Raw genomic sequence first — 19,616 nt, 5'->3', positions numbered from 1 at the left:
TGAATCATCCTTCAGTGATGCGTGCATTTAAATTTTAGAATAAAAATAAGAAACAGATGAATCATACTAAATCAGTTGAAATGAGGCACTGGCTGCAGATTTTTAGACTTTTAACCTCTAAATAATGCATTTTAAAGCACAAATTTACAGAGAAAAGTTTTTTTTTGTCAGAAAGCATGCTGGATGATAAATTCTTTGGTAAACAAATGCTAGTGCAATTAGGTTTCACTTTCAATCACAATTTTGGAATATATAATAATAAACAAAAGGATCATCATGCTGTTGCGTTAGTTTTGTCCATGCATAGATTAGTTTTTATAATGAAGCATTATTTTGCAGATTTATGCTTTGCACTCATTTATTCCTGCGTTTTCAAGCTGTTTAGCTTTGATAAATGCAAAATAAATGACTTCTTTCCACCTACAGTTAATTTTGCAATATGAAAAATGGTGTTTTTTAAATAGGGGTGAACGATTTTTGAAAATAATGTAATTGTGATTGGATATGCAGTTATTCCTTAACTTTCTTTTATTCCTAAACAAGGTCTGAACAATTCTTTAAAAATGTCTCATTCTGATGATTTTGACTCATATTGCAAATTGGATATGAAATATTGCACTGAAGGGTTTTTGTCATTCTTATATTTATTAAGGAAAAAGTGAAAAAAATGAAAAAGGTAGAATTTTTGAAGACTTTTCTAAAACAAATGGCACCTGAGAGATTGCATGATATGTCATGTATAACATCTCTGCTGCAAAAAAAAAGTTTAAAACTGGTATTTCAGGTCAAAGAAATTAGGGATGCACGATATTATCGGTCTGGTATCAGTATTGGCAGATACCAAAATTTTTGCTGATATTTACATCCGATATTTTGCCTGTGTATTTTAGCATATATCAACTGTAAATTTTGTCCATATACACTAATAAATTAATGGAGTTTTAATCTGAACCAACATACCTATGTCAGGTGAGGTCTTTTTCTTTATTTATCCTCATTCTTTAATCTTGAAAGTGTTTTTTAAGGACTAAAATTGTTTCCTTGGTCATCCTTAAACCTAAAACTGTCCAAAAGGACTGACATTTTTTGTCCGAAAAGGGTATTTAAATATTGGTATCGATATCGGTATCGACTAAAATGAATCTGTAAGTATCGGCATATCGGCAAAAATCCAATATCATGCATCCCTAAAAGAAATATTGCACCTTATGAAAATTGCAACAGGCCATATTGTTATTTAATCCCAGTTTTGAACCAGGCAAGCAATAAAAGACCTTTAGTATTGGAAAGTTTATTGTCATCAAAAATTGCAGGCTAACTTCTTTTCAGTGTCGAAATTGCATTGAAATATGAGCACCATTTAGAAAAGTGAGTGGAAGTCAAAGAAATAAGGGTTTTCCTCGATCTGGGCTTCTTCCACCAACTTTTCCAATAACTGATCTTTTATATCTGTGGTGGGAATTTAAAAAAACAGGAAAATTAAGACACCAACAACAATTAGGAAGGAGAAATGTTCTGGATTTATTTTGACACCTGCAGGTGGACACACCAACCATGACCACAGAGTGGCCGAACCTTTCATCCAGTGCTCTTTTATATTCCAGTTTAAAACACTCATTTGCATGCCTACAATTCAGGACACACAGATTGTAAAATATGTCGTAAAAAACCTGTTCCCTGGCTAAACCCCAAAGTGGGCAACCACGTATTTCCACGCTTAGAGGGCTAGAAACCCTCAGATCAAAGATCCTTTTGTTTACCACACTTGATTGCCCCCAAAACTTCCCCAAGGGGGGAACACCTGGTCAGACATTGTTTTCATCACTCTCAAGATAAGGCAAAGGTTTAGGTTAAGACACAACTTTCCATTACAGTATCTTGCAATATATTCATGTGATGAATCAGGTTTTTAAAGGAAGTAGCGCGCATTTAAATCATAAATGACCTCTGTCTGTCATTTTTCTGGTATTGGAAAGGCTAGTCATGATCCTGATTAAAACTGATTTAATTTTGCAGGCTAATGAAGAGTGTTTGGTGTGGAATCAGAGCTAAATGTGCTCCTTTAAATCACATTACAGCTAAGCAACCTGAGCTTCGGCTGTGACACACTCACATCTAAATACAAAGAAACACACTCACCCTCTGCCATTCACGTGACTGATCAGGTGGTATTCATCTCTGATATGTTGGAGGGCTGTCTTGAACAGTAAAGTCATCATATCCACAGCTAAAGCTCGTATATACAGACGGTGTCCTGCTGGAGACCAGTAGGGGGCGTCAGAGGACAGTGAAGCTGCAGTGAGCTGGAGGGTGCAGCTGTGTCCTAAATGTGGTGTAAATCCTGTGTGAAAAAATGATTTATCCAGTGTATAAAACATCCAGGAATCATTCAGACTATTAAACAGGGAAGGCAGCAGTTTAAGGGTTTAAAAAGTGCAATGAGATTACTGAGAAATGAATGATAAAGGGGATGCAATTGGATCAGGCTTCACTGATTCTCATGGAAGTTTTAACACTGAGATGGAGGAAAACAGAAAATGCAAAATTATGAAAAAGAAAAGGAAAATGCACAATGCTACAGTTACACAACATGAGAAAACCACAGCAATTATAAAACATGTTTTAGCAACTGTCTTTCAAATTGCAATTTCCCTCAGATGTATGACTCAAGGGTTAAAGTGCAGAGCAACAGATCTTTTACTCTGTCTGTCTAAGAAAAAACTGGACTAAATGTAATCAAATCCAGCATTTAAAATTCTGTATAAATGCGAGGTGGATAGCAGACTCTTAAATTTCTCTATCTCTTTTGCAGAATCGCTGAGAAGATCTTCCTTCCTGTCCGTCCACCGTCTATCGTCTGACTAATGGCTGACTCCGAGGATCCACTTTAACACACAGACGCAGAGGAAGGCTTCAGGAGGGGATCGCAGGTTCATGAATTCATCACACACTTCAGGTAAGTCTCTCAGACTGCATCTGTCTGTCAGTGTGGCTCATGCATGCTGCAGAACCTGGACTGAGAGTGTGAGACCGGATGAATGGAGCTCCCTTTAAAGGTCTGGTTGGTATCTTAGACCCAGAATGGATGCAGCCATGTTTGTTTTCTTCTTTATGATGATGTTGTATCTGAGCTGTGAAATCAGCTCCTTTATTTCAGTCTTATATAATCAGGTACATTTGCACAAGGGCCAGATTTAGTCTAGACAGACACTCTGGGGGCCGGACTTGCAAATAAATAAACATTTTGGTCTGATTAACACGTCTCTGTATTAGTATTTGTATTTTATTTGAAAATGCAGAACATTTTTGGGCATTACCAGTAAGATCTATCCATATTATCTTTAATGCAGCAGGCCACAAGGAGACAGGCCTGCCCACAGAATTGGCTGAACCCCCAGAGAATGGGGCCTCCCCAGCAGTGATTGAGCACCAATGATAAACTCATTTTTGACACTTTTTAACCCCTTTTCACTACTTCATTTTGCCATTTCAGCAACATTTTTTGCCACTCTTAACCCATTTTTTTCCACTTTCCTGCCAATTATTGCCCATGTGTGCCCCTCTTTAGCCCCTTTTTCACTACATTGCCAGGCTATTTTTTGCTATAGGACAATGTTTAAGTCAGACAGAGCTGTGGTTTCCTGGGTCTGGGCACTACGGGGGGGGGGCGCCAAAGATCTCAGGGAGGGCGCAAATTAGATGTGCATTTTTTTGACTAAAAGCCTGATTAGAAACATAATGTACGGCAGTTTATTGGTGCCACCCTAAAAGATAAAACAATTATGAGGATCTGTTCATTTCTTAGAAAAAGGCACAATTTTTGAGATCATAAAGTCTTACATGTGTTGCACAGCAGTGGAGGGGTTAGAGTTGTTGCCACACAGCAAGAAGGTCCCTGCTCCCTGTCAGGGTCTTCGTTCTCCCCGTGCATGCGTGCGTTCTCTCTGGGTACTCCAGCTTCCTTCCACCACCAGAAACATGCTCGTTAGGTTAATTGGGGACTTTAAATCAGCTGTAGGTGTGAGTGTGAGCGTGCCTGCTTGTCTGTCTCTGTATGTCAGCCTGGAGATAGACTGCCGACCAGTCCAGGGTGTACCCACCTCTCGTCCAATGACAGCTGGGGTAGGCTCCGGCCCCCACAACCCCACACAGGATAAGCGGTAGAGAAACTGGATGAACATGGTGGGTGGACATTTACTAGAAACCTTTACTAGAGAAGTTATAAGAGTTGTAAATTCAGAGAAAAGAACTTGAAATTCCCAAATTGAAAAGTCATAAATTTTACCACAGAAACTAAAAAATTTTGAGTTTTTATTGTCATAAATTTACAACAGAGTAAAATCAAAACTCTGCAAGAAACTAAACTGAAAACAGTGGTTCAGTTTGGCTTTATAATCTCAAAACCACTAGGTTTGGTTGTATATTTATGACTTTCAAAGTAAAATTATCTTTTTTAATTTACCACTTTTTCAACTTGAAAAGTTTGAGTTTTTTTTGTAAATAACATGTCCTCTTTATGTTTTTATTTTTTAAAATGGTCTCTCATTTGGAGTTGTAATAATTGATAGTTTATCCATAGATCTTTCGGCAAGAACATGTGTATGAAGGACATCATTGCAGTATGAGACTAGGTGCAATATGATCACTAATAACCATGTGAATTTTAATTCATTTTTTAATTTATTATAATTCTTATTATGGGTTTTTCCTTATTTTCTCTATGTAACTGTTTCATTGTTTGTTTTTTTAAAACTGAAGACTGCATCGAATGTACGACACTTTCAAAAAACAGTTTTTAACTCTACTTATCTGCTTGTAGCTCTATTTATTACCCTTTCTTGTACGTCCTCCTTGTTTTTAAGAGTAGCACAGTAAATTTCCTTGTGCATTGTGCAATGACAATAAAGGATATTCTATTCCATAACTAAGGAAGAAAGATCGGGAACCACTGAGGTGTAGCATAAAGGAGGAGCTGGGGTGGAGGAGGGTTGCTAAAAGCAGCTTGCAGAGGGAGCAGCAAAGCGTAGCCCGGCTAGAGCAGTTTAGACAAGGCAGCATGAGAGCGATTAGCCAATCGGATGCTCAGAGTGAATCAGCTGACCATCAGGTGATGAGGGCTTGCATGAGATCAGCTGATGTCAGTTATACGGGAATGCTTGGCTCTGTGGCCTGCCTGAACTAACACTCTATACTCTATTTGTTTTTTATTGTTGTTTGTTTGTTTGGCATGTGTCAGTAATGTTGTTTTTTATTTCATAGGTGTGAGTGTATATTTTTATATCATAGGTGTCCATTTTTTTTAAAAATTATTTTATAGATGCCTGTGTTTTTTTTGTTTTTTTTTTTCATTTTAGGTTGTCCCTTTTTTTTTTTTTTTTTTTTAGGTGTCTATGTTGTTTTTTTCTATAGGTGTGAGTGATTTTTTTAAAAAAATTTATAGGTATGCGTTTTTGAATTTTTTTAAGTGTGTGTTTTTTTATTTTAAAAGTGGCCGTGTTTTTTTGTTTCATAGGTGTCCGTGGTTTTCTTTTATTTTATAGGTGTGAGTGTTTTTTTTTTATTTATAGGTGTTTTTTTTTATTTCATAGGTGTCCATGTTTTTTTTTAAATATTTTATAGGTGTCAGTGTTTTTTTGTCATAGGTGTCCGTGTTTTTTATGTCCTGGTTTTCTTTTATTTTATAGGTGTGAGTGTTTGTGCAGGGCTGTGTTATAGTTTAAAGCATGCAGTAACAAAAAAGCATCAGGTATAGAACATTTTTCCAACCTTGCTACCATCTGAGTCAGGCCAGTGACTGTAGGATCCTGTCTTGTCCACTGGATGGTGCTTCAGTGAGTGTGTGGTGTTGTAAAAGCTATGAATCAAGGAAAGAGGAACTTTTTTAGGATAATTTAGATTCATTTCCTGGTGGTTAAAGTTGTTTTTCAGGGTTGATTGTTAACAGAGTTAGTACAGAATGTTGGTTTTATTTACCTGCTGTATCTTAAATCAATCATCTGATTATTTAAACCTGCAGCTCCCGTAAAGACACCTGTAAGACCTCCTCAGGTTATTTTTGACACCTTTGTTTCAGACTGAGCGGCTGGTTGACTGACTGACTATAATCTGGTTGTCATGGATACCGATATAGTACATCCACACATATCCACGCACAGACAGCAGTGTGACTCCAGGGGTTCATGCGCCTCAAATAGAAACGCAGAGATGAGTCATCGGCTGAGCTACTGCAGCACACGCACACACCTAGAGCAGATGTGTTTAGTATGTGAGAGCGCTCCCATGTCAGACATGTTGTCTGGTCACTCTCCCCTCTCCCCGCGTCTCCGTCAGAGCGCTTCAAAGCGGCGGCGTTAGATAACAGAAGAGAACGTTAAATAAGTAATGACGGTGCTGGATAATAGAAGAGCTGCAGCACTAACAACATCCCTAAATGAGCTCCCTACCTTCTCTCTGCTTTGTTTAGTCTCTGTAGCTGTGAGTCATAGCGAGGCGGCCTTAAATGTGCTTGAGGACAAACAGAGCCGTTTACACAGGAGGCGATGAAGGTGACGAGGAGGAGGTGGGATGAAGGTGATGAGAGGATGATTCAATAAAATATTATCATTTCTGGAAAAGGACGCTGTCATCAGCCCAGAGACGAGGAGATAATGAATACACGGGAGTCTAAATCAGCTCCTTTATTTCAGTCTCACTGCGTCAACTCCAACATTTAAGCAGGACATTTGTGGTGTGTTATTATCATCCTCTCAAACCAAAAAGCCTGATTCAAACTGAGCTGGAACAAACAAACACTAAAAATAGAAGCCAGCAGTTTCAATTAATCATAGCCACGCTGACTGCAAAGTGCCAAAAGTGAGCAGAGCAGCTTTTGTGAAAGAGAGCGACATTCCTGAGATTCTCAGGGACTTTTTCTCGCTGTCGCACACCTGAAACCCAGCTGGAGGATGGAAAACACTTTGGGAGAAGAGTTAAGAAACAGTAATTCTATCACAGTTCCAAGTTTGGCATTTTAAAGTGCTTAAACCAAGAACTCAAACAGATTCTAAGGGATTTTTAATGTTAAACAAGAGCGGTACAAAATGCAAGCAGTGACTGTTTCACTAATCAGTTAATTGGACAGGATTCTGATTAACCAAGGAATCAGATACTAACATGTTTACTTCCCCTTATCCGATGCCGGGTCACGATTGCAGCAGGCTCAACAAGTCCGCCCACATATTTCTCTCCCGAGCAATGTTTTCCTGCTCCTTCTGGTGGATTCTGAGGCCAGATGGGATATATAACCCCTCCATCAAGTTCGGGGTCTACCCTGGACTTCTTTCCGTTTCAACCAGCCTGGAAGACCTCCAACGGAAGGCGGCCAGGAGGTATCCTGATTAAATGCCTGAGGCCCCTTTTTTAGGTGACAGGCAAAATGCATCTTTCTAAAAATGCACGATACGGTTGCAGCAATTGCCATGTTAAAGGCGAGTTTTAACACAAGCACAGGAGGGTGGCTTGCAGAATGAAAGGTCTCTACACATGCACGTTATGATTCGCTGCAAAATCACACTGCCAACTACTGGTCTGGTATGTATACTCCAATGTTTTTGGTGTGTTCCTGTGGCCTCTCCACTTGGAACTATTTGATGTAAAATGAAGCAGATCATTATCATGGGCCTGAACCACCTTAGCTGACTCCTTTTGCTCTACTCTGAGCTCCCCCTGGATGTCCAAGCTCCTCACCCTTTCTCTGAGGCTGAACCCAGACACCCTTATGAGGAAACTCATGTTGACCACATCATCCATCCATTTTCTTATGCTTATCTGGGGTCGGGTCGCGGTGGCAGTAGGCTAAGCAAGTCAATCCAGACATCTCTCTCCCCAGCAACATTTTCCAGCTCCTCCTGGGGGATTCCAAGGCGTTCCCTGGCCAGATGAGATATATATAATCTCTCCAGCGAGTTCTAGGTCTACCCTGGGGTCTCCTTCCAGTTGGACATGCCTGGAAGATCTCCACAGGGAGGGAACCGGGAGGCATGCCCGAACCACCTCAACTGGTTCCTCTCGACGCAAAGAAACAGCAGCTCTACTTTGAGATCCTTCTGGATGTTTGAGCTCCTCACCTTATTTCTAAGGCTGAGCCCAGACACTCTCCTTAGGAATCACAATTCAATCGCTTGAACCTGCAATCTCGTTCTTTCCATCATTACCCAGCGTTCAAGACCATAGGTGAGGGTTGGGACAAGGATTGACTTGTAAATTGAGAGTTTCGCCGGCTCAGCTCCCTCTTCACAAAGACGGTGCGGTACAACATATGCGATACGGCAGATAATGCCCCGATCTCACAGTCCCTTCCCCCCTCACTCGCGAACAAGACCCCGAGGTACTCCCTCACTTGGGGAAAAGACACCCTCCCCACCTGGAGGGAGCAACTTACCATTTTCTGGCAGGGAAGCGTGGCCCCGGACTTGGAGGTGCTGATCCTCATCCTGACCGCTTCGCATTCAGCCACAAACTGCCCCAGCGCCTGCTGGAGGTCTCTGGCTGAAGAGGCCAACAGAACCACATCATCTGCAAAAAGCAGAGATGGAATTCTGAGGTCACCCAACCGAAAACCCTCCTCCCTGGCTGTCAACCACATGTATCTGCAATCTCATTCTTTGGTCATCACCCACAGCCGATGACCAGAGGTGGGGGTAGGAACAAAGATCGACCAGTAGATAAAGCTGATGAAGCATTTCATCCTTGCCTTTGAGAAGATTTCATCAAGGCTTGCTAAATATTCTATCCTTGCCTTTTAAGATCATTTAATCAGAGCTGATGAAACATTCCATCCCTGCCCTAAATAGATGTCATCAAAGCTTTCAAAACATTCCATCCATGCCTTTTAAGGTTATTTTATCAAAGCTGATTAAACGTTCCATCCTTGTCTTTAAAGAAAATTTCATTAAAACTTTAAAAATATCAGCCTTTGCCTTTTAAAACCATGTCATCAGAGCTAATGAAAAATTCCATCCTTGCCTCTGAAGATGTCATCAAAGCTTATAAACCATACCATCCATGCATTTTAAGAGGATTTTATCAATCTGGATGAAATATTCCATCTTTGCCTCTAAAGATTAATTCATCACAGCAGATTAAACATTCCATCTTTGCCTCTGAAGATGACATCAAAGTTTATAAACCATAACATCCTTGCATTTTAAGAGGATTTTATCAAATTGATGAAATATTCCATCCTTGCCTTTGAAGATGATGTCATTAAAGCCTATTAAGCATTCCATTCTTACCTGTGGGGATCTTCAAATGTTGTTCTGGGTTCTTTTGGGACGTCCTGGATGAGTCCATGCTCTTTTGGAGCCATTTTGGTATGGTGGCAACTTCTGAGAAGGTCCACCACTTTTCATTGTTTCTCCATTTGTGGATAATGGCTCTCAGCATGGTTGTCTGGAGTCCCAAAGCCTTAGAGAGTCTTTTAGAACCTTTTTCAGACTGATAGATGTTGTGTTGTTTCTCGTCTGTTCTTGAGTTTGGCTCCATGATGTGTTGAGGATCTTTTAGCCTACTTCACTTTGTCAGACAGGTTCTATTTAAGGGATTTCTGGATTCAGCAGGTCTGGCATGGATCAGGTCTGGGTGTGGATAGTCAAACTGAACTCAGCTTTGCAAAAAATGTGGTAAATCACAGTTAATTCATGATTTAACAGGGGAGGGTAATATGTTTTTTTCACATAGGTAGGTTTGGATGTTTTTTTTCCCTTAATAAATGAAATCACTGAGCTTTGATAATTGACGGAGGATCAGAGATTTTGACAGCCTCACTGGAATATTTCTGATAACATTCAAATGCTGTCTTGATCATCTGCAGCAGCTGAATGTTTAAGCCAAATTTGGTGCAATCTGTTGTGTAGTTGTTTATATATTTGCTGGATTTTTTAAAGCTTTGACGCTCTGGCGTTGAAGGCGGTGAGTCAGAGTATCACTGAATGCGTCCCAGAGTTGTTGAGATATCTGTTGAGTTGTGGTTTGGACGATTAAAGCTCAGACTGCATCAACACAAAACACCAAGGAAGAGGGCACAGTCCCGCCCACGTCTGCTTTGATTGACAGCTCATTTCTGGGCTGTGTGCTGCAGAAACATGACAGCACTGAACGGCCCCCCCCCTCCCCTCCACCTCCCCTCCACCTCCACCCGAGAACTGTAGGCTTACCGCTCTCTTTTCTCTCTCTCCCTCTCTCTCTCTCCCGTCGTCTATTTTTATCCGTTGCTCCTCCTCCTCCCTGGCAGGCTATTTTCAGCTATAGTCCCTCCATCAACCCCCAATCTCCCGTGTTAGTAAATGCCTCTCTTCTCCTCACTCCTCTCCCCCACTGCCTCTTCTTTAATCTTTTAAACAGTCGGCCGATCTGACTCCTAAAACATGCAGCATGCAGGGAGAGGAACGGCTAAAGGTGAAGGGAGGGGAGGGCGATGAAGAACTTCTCCTCTTCATCATCCTCTTTTCTCATGTTGTGAAATTGAATGTTTGGCTCTAGGGCTGGGCTGTTTATCAAGCTTCCAAGATTTATGCATACATTTTCACATGAGATGTAGGATAAGATAAATGTTGGTGTTAATTTAAATCTCTCTCTATATATTTCAAAGATACATTTTTTATGCCTTTATTTTGAAAGGAAGACGGTTGATGGAGTCAGAAATAGAGATGAGAGAGTGGGGGTGAGACGTGCAGGACAGGAGCCACAGACCAGACTTAAACCTAGGCTGCCTGCATGCATGGGATGCGATGTAACCCCCCAGGCCAGTGATTCTCAACATGTGGCTCTGGAGCCACAGTTGGCTCTTTTGGGATGATTTGTGGCTCTTCTATGTCTTAATTTGAAATACTGTTCCCCCAGAAAACCTTAGAAAAGGTGAACTTTAACCTTAGAAATTTATCACACTAAACAGTTTGTTTCCCAGACTTATACAGAGGGTTTTAGCTGTCAAACATAATTGTCACATTTTTCACATTATTGCCAATAAAACTACCTTTGCCCCCAAAAACCACTTTCCCCCCACTTTTCTGCCCATTTTGCCACTTTTTCACGTTTTGTCACTTTTATCCCATTTTTTTTTGCCACATTTTGCCCCTTTTTTACCCCTTTCGCCCATTTAAGTTACCTTTTGCCATTAAGTGCTACTTGTTTTTTGCCCATTTTTTCAACTTCTTCTAGCAACTTTCATCCCATTTTTCCGATTTTCACAATTTTTTGCCAATTAAGGCCATTTTTTGGCATTAAATACCACTTGTTTCCTATTTTTTCCCCTTATTTTGCCACTCTTGACCGTTTTTTGCCCATTTAGTCACTCTTCTCTCATTTTTTTGCCACCTTTTTGCCACTGTTGGACCATTTTTGCTACTTGTTTCCATTTTTCGCCCATTTCAGCTGCATTTTGCCATGAAGTACCCATTTGTCCTATTTTTTGCAACTTATTTTTGCCACTGTTTTCCCATTTTGTCAATTTTATTACATTTTTTGCCATGTTCTGCTACTTTTTTACTACTTTTCGCCCATTTAAGCGACCTTTTGCCATTAAATACCACTTGTTTCCTCATTTGTGGCCCATTTTTGCAAATACTTTTAGCCACTTTTATTTAATATATGTTTATTGTACAGTTTCATTATAGATGATTATTTAACTTTGTAACATTGTCCATGTTTCCATACACAGATGAATACAATTGCAATATACACACGTCCCCTTTGGGCCCACTACAAAGGTTGAACAATACATATCATTGGTATTTTATCTATAGTTCTGAACATATGTTACATTTAGCTCTATTCTAATATTAACATATATATTGTGGTTCAATATTGCTTGTACATTGTTTTGTTTTTAGCCACTTTTATCCGATTTTTGCCCCTTTTCACAATTTTTTGCCCATTCAAGCTACTTTTTGCCATTCAATGCCACTTGTTTCCTCTTTTTCGGCTCATGTTTGCAACTTCTTTTAGCAACTTTTATCCCATTTTTTTGCCCCTTTTCACATTTTTTTGCTCATTCAATCTACCTTTTGCCATTCAATACCACTTGTTTCATTTTTTCCCATATTTGACTACTTTTACCCTTTTTCAGTCACTTTTCTCTCATTTTTATGCCACTTTTTTGCTACTTTCGTACCATTTTTGCCACCTTTGACTCAATTTTATTGCTACTTCAAGCCATTTTTTGCCACTTTTCACCTCTTTGATTGTGGCTCTTGCAAAGGTATTTGTCAACAACTTGGCTCTTTGGTTGAGCAGGCTTGAGTAACACCCCCCCAGGCCATCTGCTCCAACCACAAGATAATCTATTTACAATGATTAAACAGGGAATTATTTGATTTGATTTAGGAGCATTTGTAGTCCTAGTAAAAATCAGACAATACTGATAACTGTTTGATACTACTCCTAGACGCCCAGTACTGGTCGGTTTCTTGTCTTTAATGACCATAAATCACAGGCAAGCTCATGCAAAGTGTCCCAATTTCATAAATACATCTGTTGGCAAAATCTAAAAATTACCAGAGTATTTGTGCAGTTGCATCGTGGGTTTTCTCTCAGTTTTGGGCGAAAATGAGACTGAAGATCATGAAATTGAAAACTGGGGCTGGGAAATTAATCACAAATTAGAGTGCAAAATTTTTTATCCCGAAATATGTCAAAATACCAGTTTGATACAACTTTTGCAGCAGCGATTTCGTGCTTTACACATTATGCATACTTACAAGTGTCTTTTATTTCAGAATAGTTTAGTCAAATCCTACTTTTCCTGTTTGTGTATGATTTTCTTTATTAAAAATGAGAATAACATTAAAAAAGTATTATCCCTTCAGTGTAGCATGATCTTCAGATCTGTGCCTGTCAACAATCCTGTCTCTGAGCTCTGCAGGACCTTTTAACCACATGGCTTGGTTTTTGCGCTGATATCACTGTCAGCTGTGAGGTCTTCTATAGAGAGGTGTGTGCCTTTCCAAATCATGTCCAATCAGGTTAATTTAGCACAGGTGGACTCCAATCAATGTATAGAAACATCTCAGCAAAGATCAGAGAAGCATGAGGAACCTGAGCTACACTTGTTCAAAATGATCAAGGCAGCCGTTGTAGATGGGATCAGAACCGTACCAATGCAACAGGTTTTGAACGTTCAGCTTCCTTGCATTGGAGTCTATGTCACTGTGATATTTCAGCTTTTTAAAATCTTTTTTAATTGACTTGACTTTGTTATGATGTGGAACTCAGTGTAGATTAATGTGAGTACCGTGCTGTTCCTATAAGATGTTATCGGTGCTATCAGTTCACAGTTGTTTACATCCGTGTAAGAGAGCAGTGTAGGTAGCAGTCATGAAGAACAGCTACAGTAGCAGGAAGTAGCCGATAGCTGGGTCTGAATTGACAAAAAATGTTCATAATTAGTTTAACTGACTTGTTATTGTGGTACCACCACGCTGGGATCCAAATTTAAGTGTTCAGCTGGTTAATCATGCACATCCCTAGAGTTTGGAGCCTCTGTTATCATTGCTGCAGTATCAAACAGCCTTTAGAAAGGGTTGATTTGTGCTAAAATCATAACAAAGTGTGTTTTTCTGGTATTTTCACAACTGTTTTTAATTTTTTTTTTGCAAGTGAGATAAATGCTATGTGTCGCCATTTAGCTTTAAAATACAAAGATCTGATTTTTGGTGCGTATCGCCCAGCCCTATGTGACTCCCTTTAACTTCTTTTCCACCTAGTGATCCACTTCCAGCCTCCTCCCTCCCTCCCTCTCTCTCTCTCTCTCTCTCCCTCTCCCTCCCTCCCTCTCTCGCTCTAAGCCTTCATTCACACACTAAGGACTCTCAGACAGTGAATATTAGCCGTCTGACCAGCAGCTGTTTCTGCTCGCCGTACAAAGCTTCACTCTGCAGCCGCTCGCCTCTATTTCTGTGTTTTCACACAAACGGGAGAAGAGGACAGCGTGTGATCTCCTGCTGTTCTTTTTTTGTTTTTTTTTGTGGAGGATTTAAACTCGTCTTCTCCTCCACAGCCTTCAGTGTTTTTTTTTTTCTTCATCCTGCCGCTCTCTCCCTCTCCCTTTCCCTCTCCCTCCCTCTCTTTCTCTGTCTCTTTCTCTGTCATTCTCTCAGCGCTGCGTTCTAATTTTGGAAGCATGGAACCTCGGGGAGCGCTCTCCCAAAGCTATTTACGTCCTGGCCTCTCCTCCTCCTCCTCCTCTTCCTCCTCCTCCTCTTCTCGTCTCCCTCTCGTCATCCAGGAGGAGAACAGCATGAGGAGCCTTTGATGCACCCGAGCGGGGGAATTCGGCTTCTCCTCGTCTCGCTATTTTTGATGTGTTGTTAGCTGCGGGACGTGGAGAGGAGGCTGCAGCAGCTCCATCACTTCTCAGCTTGTGGAAAATGCAGAGTTTTATGGGTTAGATGCAGAAAAGAGGCTCTGATTCGGCTGTTGCTTGACTGATTTGTTTTGTGAAGACTCGGGGAGGGTTTCTGCAAACTTTCCTCTTCTGTCTGCGGCGTTTGAGCCGCTGTCCTGCACGGACTGGGACTCCAGGTGATACAGACGAGGCTGACACGCCAGAAAGTCGCTTAATTTCTGCTACACTTGACCCTCAGAGTCAGATAGCTTCCCTTTGCTTGATCTTGGAGACTGGACAACATTTTAAAGAGGATTTTTGGACTCTTGAATGAGGCGTTACATCACAAACTGAAGAGCAGGAGACAGTGGAAGTGCAAAAAACTGAGAGTGTACCTGCAAAAATCTGCATCCTGATCAGGACACCTTTGTTGGATTACATAATAGAAGCACGGAGGAGTTCTCTCATGCATTTTTGATGGACTTCTTTTGTGTATTTAAAGATCCCAAAAACTGCTTTTAAGTCTTCAATTTTAAAGAGTCAGTGTTCAGGATAATTTTCCCATGATTCAACATTTTTAAAAGCACATATTAGTGTTTGTTTCCCCCCGTGTTGGTACTTGGCAAATCAAATCCTAAACTTGGCTTCGAATGATGTCTTGGAAGAGGAACTGACGGCTGTTTCTGTGACAAAACAGAGAGCTGCCTCTTGTCTTGGCATGCTGTTACATCCTACGGTGTCAGGATTGTGCGCCATGTTGCAGACCATCTATGAGACTGAGTCGTGTTTTTCCTCCACCAGCACAGACAGCCACCACCAGCCTCTGGAGCTCCTGAGTGACAGCGGGGGCTCCAGCACCAACATGCCCACCGCCGGTGAGTCATCCCTGGGTGAGGAGGGACGGGGCGAGGGGCCCGGTGAGGAGCAGACTAAGGATGTGGATATAAAGCAGATTAAGTTGTTGGGTTAACGGGATCCGGTCCAGGTTATTGTCATGCTAAGTGACTGGTTGTAGGTCGACGAAGAAGTGCGAAAACGAAACGAAAAGAAGGAGGGATGGGTTTCAAAAGGAAAAGCTGAAAGGGAAAGCAGAAGTTAGGAAGCTTTAAATGTTTTCAGCGCTGCAGAAGTGGCTAAAGCAACCTCACACATCAGTTATGTTATTAAACGTACTTATTTAACCTCTAGGAAAGCCTTACTAAAGTTAGAAATCTCTTTTCAAGAGTCAAGACTGGGAGCAGCACAAAGTTCCCGCATGTCCAAGCATGAGAAGAAGCATGGATTTAATGCATGCAAAATAAGCAGCAAATGTTTGCCAGAATCAAAAGAATCATAAACATCCAAGGCAGGGTATCTAAGTTTTTACATCTATGACTGTGAGTCTTTAAAAATCACCTTAAAGCATTGAATGAGAGCAGTCCTTTCAGGTAAGCATCTTTATGTATCTGTTAAAGCGTGCAGCAGACTTGACCGCATTTTCTTCCACTTTAGTTTGGTTTAAACTCCTTTTCTTAAACTGCTTTATTTTTATCAAAAGCTCTTTTTATTTTATCTGGACACTTGTTGGTTTATTTTTACAAAAAGTGCCGTCTGGACGTGGTAACTTTTGTATGGATTTGGTGTTTTTTTTTAAGAAAATTGATGAATGCATTTTAAAAAGTTCTACTTCCTGATGATTCAGCTGATTTTAGTGTTGCAAAATATTAAAGAATTAGCATTTGTTTTCCTCACAAAAACAAACATGATCTGTAGTGTTAGCTCCTGCAAACCGTGATAATGTCAGCTACTCAAAGCAGAGTACAAAACTCCAATTAATCCTGCAGATTTTAAATCAGATTCCCCTCCTACGACTAAAGTCAGCAGCAGTTACCTGATAAATCTAAAGATTAGCTGATAAATTTTCCTGGTTTGTGTGAGGTTTTTTACCCAGTCTGCTCAGAAGGCTATCAGCGCCACCCCAATTTGAAATATTAAACATGTTAAATATTTACGATCAGAAATCCTGTTGTGTGGGGGAACACCGGGGATAGCCGAGCACGCACTCAGTGGACTGTTACATAAAACGGAGTGATAGCCAATCAGGAAGCAAAGGGACTGAATAAGGAAGCAGGGCATTCATTTTATTAGACACAACAGAAAAAGATCGGCCGTTGGCATCGAGGTTTATGTTACGTTATTTGCAGAATGTTTGTCTACAGAGCTGATAAATGCAGAGATTGAATCTCAAGTAGGGCTGTCAAAAGATTAAACTTTTATCTCAAAATTTCTGTGGTTATTCGCAATTAATCACATCCTTTTATCACATTTTATAATTTGCATTTTTGCATGGATTTTTCGTCTGTCTTACGGTTAACTGACTTCCTGTTTGGATGCAGACTTTAGGGACTTTTCACATCACTGTGGCTGCAGGGAGACTCTGACATGGCTTAATTAAAGTGTGCTAAAAAGAACAATAAATAATGCAACTAATTGCACCAAAAAATTAATGCACAAATTGTGAACTGTAGTTAATTGCAATGTTCTTTCAATGGGCCACCTTTATTAAAACAAAGCAGTGTTTTATACGCTTTAGTCGGCTACACTGTTCTTCCATTTCATCGTCTGTAACGGACACGACATGTAAGAGAATTTAGAATTTTCTGGGTTCTAAAGATGTCTCTAAAACAATGCATCAAGTAGTACCAAACCCCGAGGTGCGCTAAGGTACGAGGGACCAGTCGGTGCTGATTTAATCCCAAGGGTCTACTCATGCAAGATGATCAGCAACCTAGCTTTGTAATCATGGGGCGCTAACATTGACAGATGATGTGAGTTTCTCCTTAAATAAGTCTCAGTATGACCAGAAACATCCCATCAATATAAGTGTAGTATTCCTAAAACAGTTCCAATCTCTACGTGTGAAAATCTAGGGATAGGACAAAATAAGAGAGATGTAACTGGTGTGATTTGGTCCGCAGGGGGTGCCAAAAATGACACAAATAAAACGACCAGCTTTAGTTGTAGGCATTAAAGCAGTATCGGTACTGTCATCCTACAGTCTGTGACTTTGGATTTATTTTCATTTTAGTATTAACCAACATGTTGTACTGCAGGTGATCCTTCTGCCATCCTCCTAAATTTAAGTGTTAGCTCAGCAGTACACGCCTCTTCTGCAGGCGATAAACACAGGGAGGGCAGACAAGATCCGAAAAAGCAGTTTAACCTGAAGCCAGGAAGAGTGTATGGAACAAGTGTGCACATGGACACCGATCAGAATTGGCATCATTTTGAACAAAATTTCTCTCTGAATGGGCTGTATCAAGTCTTCCAGTTGATGTTTGCATGAAGCTTTTTCATCTGATCAGGCTTTTTTAACGATTGATTTTGCCCATGTAAACAAAGAAAATGAAAGTGAATTGCAGCACAGCAATCGTGTAGTATGTATGTCCGTTGCCCTCAAAAGTTTGGATCAGGTAGTAACAGCAACATATAGCAAGGTAGCTTGCTTTGCAGGGCGTTGTTGCAACAATTTGCATCCTGTGCATTGGAATATCTGCTTAAATAGGTATTTTTCATGAAGATTTGCTTGTTTTAAGACTAAGAAAATAAAAAAGTGGGCTGTGGCTCTGACTCATGGTCAAAAGAGTGTCTGTAAGTACTGTAACTCCATACACTCGCTGCTAATTGTAGCTCTGCAAAAGCTCAGATACTTCAATGATTAACACGTCATTTCAGACAAGTCTCTCTCAATTAAAATCCCCAGTTGTTATGTTGTTCAGGTGCATTTATTATGAAAGAGCCATGTCATGAAAAAGGATGTTTTCAGTTGCAGCTAAAGCCAACTTAAGAAGCAAGAAAGAGAGCGAGGTTCAGTTAGCGACTGAACACACACAGATTTATAAAAGCATCTTACTGTGATTTTATGCAAAGACACGAGTTGGGTATCAGATAAAAGATGGGTTTAGGGGGAGTAAAGGGTTTGCAGTGCTTGCTTTTGAATGCACAGCCCCTTTAAATTTATAATACAGTGATTTAAGACCATGAGAGCAGAGTAAAAGATACAGTAATAAAAATTTCAGGCCATGTCAGATACTTCTATTCAGCCTTAAAGTGAAGCACAATGTTTTCTGCTGCTCTCTGTTGCTCCTTGTTGAGTTAGGAGAGTACGGTGAAGTTTATGGAAGGACTCTGATGAGCATTTTTGGATGCTTTTCCTCGCAGAGCTTCGAGTTATAGATGCTTCAACCTCCAGGAAACTTGCTTCATCTATCCTTTTTTGCTCACCTACCCATCCATCATTTGCATTTAGCCCGTTCAGGCCTTGTTACTGGGAACTTTCCTGAACAAGGTCGCTGCCAAATTAAGGTGAGCTAAGTTTTAAGTATGGCTGGGTGCCCTGTTCCATTGCCAGCAGGCTGCTAGATGGTACAAGCAGGATGTAAATTCAGTCTAATCTTCTTTTCGGCCACAATTAAAGCACTGGCTCGGTGATGAAGCTCGGGTCAGTGTATCTGTGAGTCTTTGTGTGTGTCAGATTTAACAGGCTCAGTTAGATACGTGTCCTCTGCAGTATTCTGGTAATATTGATCACATTTATTCTTCAATTTGCTCAAAAATCAGAATAAAAATCAGGATTAATGCAGCTGCTGGAGTGTCTTTAAGGTTGAATGAGGTGTTTTCAAAGACAAACTCCAACAGACAACATCCTCTGTGGATGACCTACAGTCTGCCAGCCCATAATACTCCTGACCCACCCTCGGTCTCTATAGCAACGCCACACATGTGACTCTTCACTCTCTCTCTAAGCTTCTAATTTGTCTAAAGTACACACGGCCATTATACTATTTTTACCTCTCTCTCTCTCTCTCTCTCTTTCGCTCTCTCTCTCTCCGGGCTTTTCTTTTTTTAGTGTTTTGCAGGGCTGATGTCATAGTGCCTATTTTCTTTTAGCAATGCAGAACGAACAAGATGGAGAGAGAGAGAGAGAGAGAAATATATATTGGTTTCCAGAAATACCTCTGAGCAGCAGCAGCAGGAATATGGAGCGACTGAAACAGCAACAAGGCTTCAAACTGCACACCTCCGTCCTCAAGATCAATGCTCCTCTCATAATTAGCAGGGATGAATTCTGGCTACCACTTCATAATCAGACTCAGAAATACTTTGTTTCTCTCCAGGGGGAATTTTGATGCTTTTTTACTCAATACAGCAGTAAAAAATACAAGACTATAAATTGATCCGTGCTTTTTTGGGGGAATACAAACCTCTGCTGATTGCA

The 19,616-nt window shown here is 40.5% G+C and overlaps 1 protein-coding gene across 3 annotated transcripts in view; it reads left to right on the top strand.

The window, feature by feature from the left end:
- The window catches only part of hdac5 (histone deacetylase 5), an 80,218-nt gene that overhangs the window by 18,268 nt on the left and 42,334 nt on the right, over window positions 1–19,616 (top strand). For 2 of the 3 annotated variants that reach the window (XM_041777744.1, XM_041777743.1), the window contains exon 1: window positions 14,167–15,234. In XM_041777744.1, the coding sequence (XP_041633678.1) occupies window positions 15,078–15,234 (157 nt within the window). In that variant the 5' untranslated portion in view covers window positions 14,167–15,077. Of the gene's footprint in view, window positions 1–2,812; window positions 2,957–14,166; window positions 15,235–19,616 lie in introns of those variants that run through there. The other variant, XM_041777745.1, reaches the window with a different exon arrangement.

The sequence above is a fragment of the Cheilinus undulatus genome, linkage group 21, assembly GCF_018320785.1.
Source record: "Cheilinus undulatus linkage group 21, ASM1832078v1, whole genome shotgun sequence".
Lineage (NCBI taxonomy): Eukaryota > Metazoa > Chordata > Actinopteri > Labriformes > Labridae > Cheilinus > Cheilinus undulatus.
Note: the sequence above shows the minus strand (reverse complement) of the source record. Positions and strands in the feature narration are given on the sequence as shown.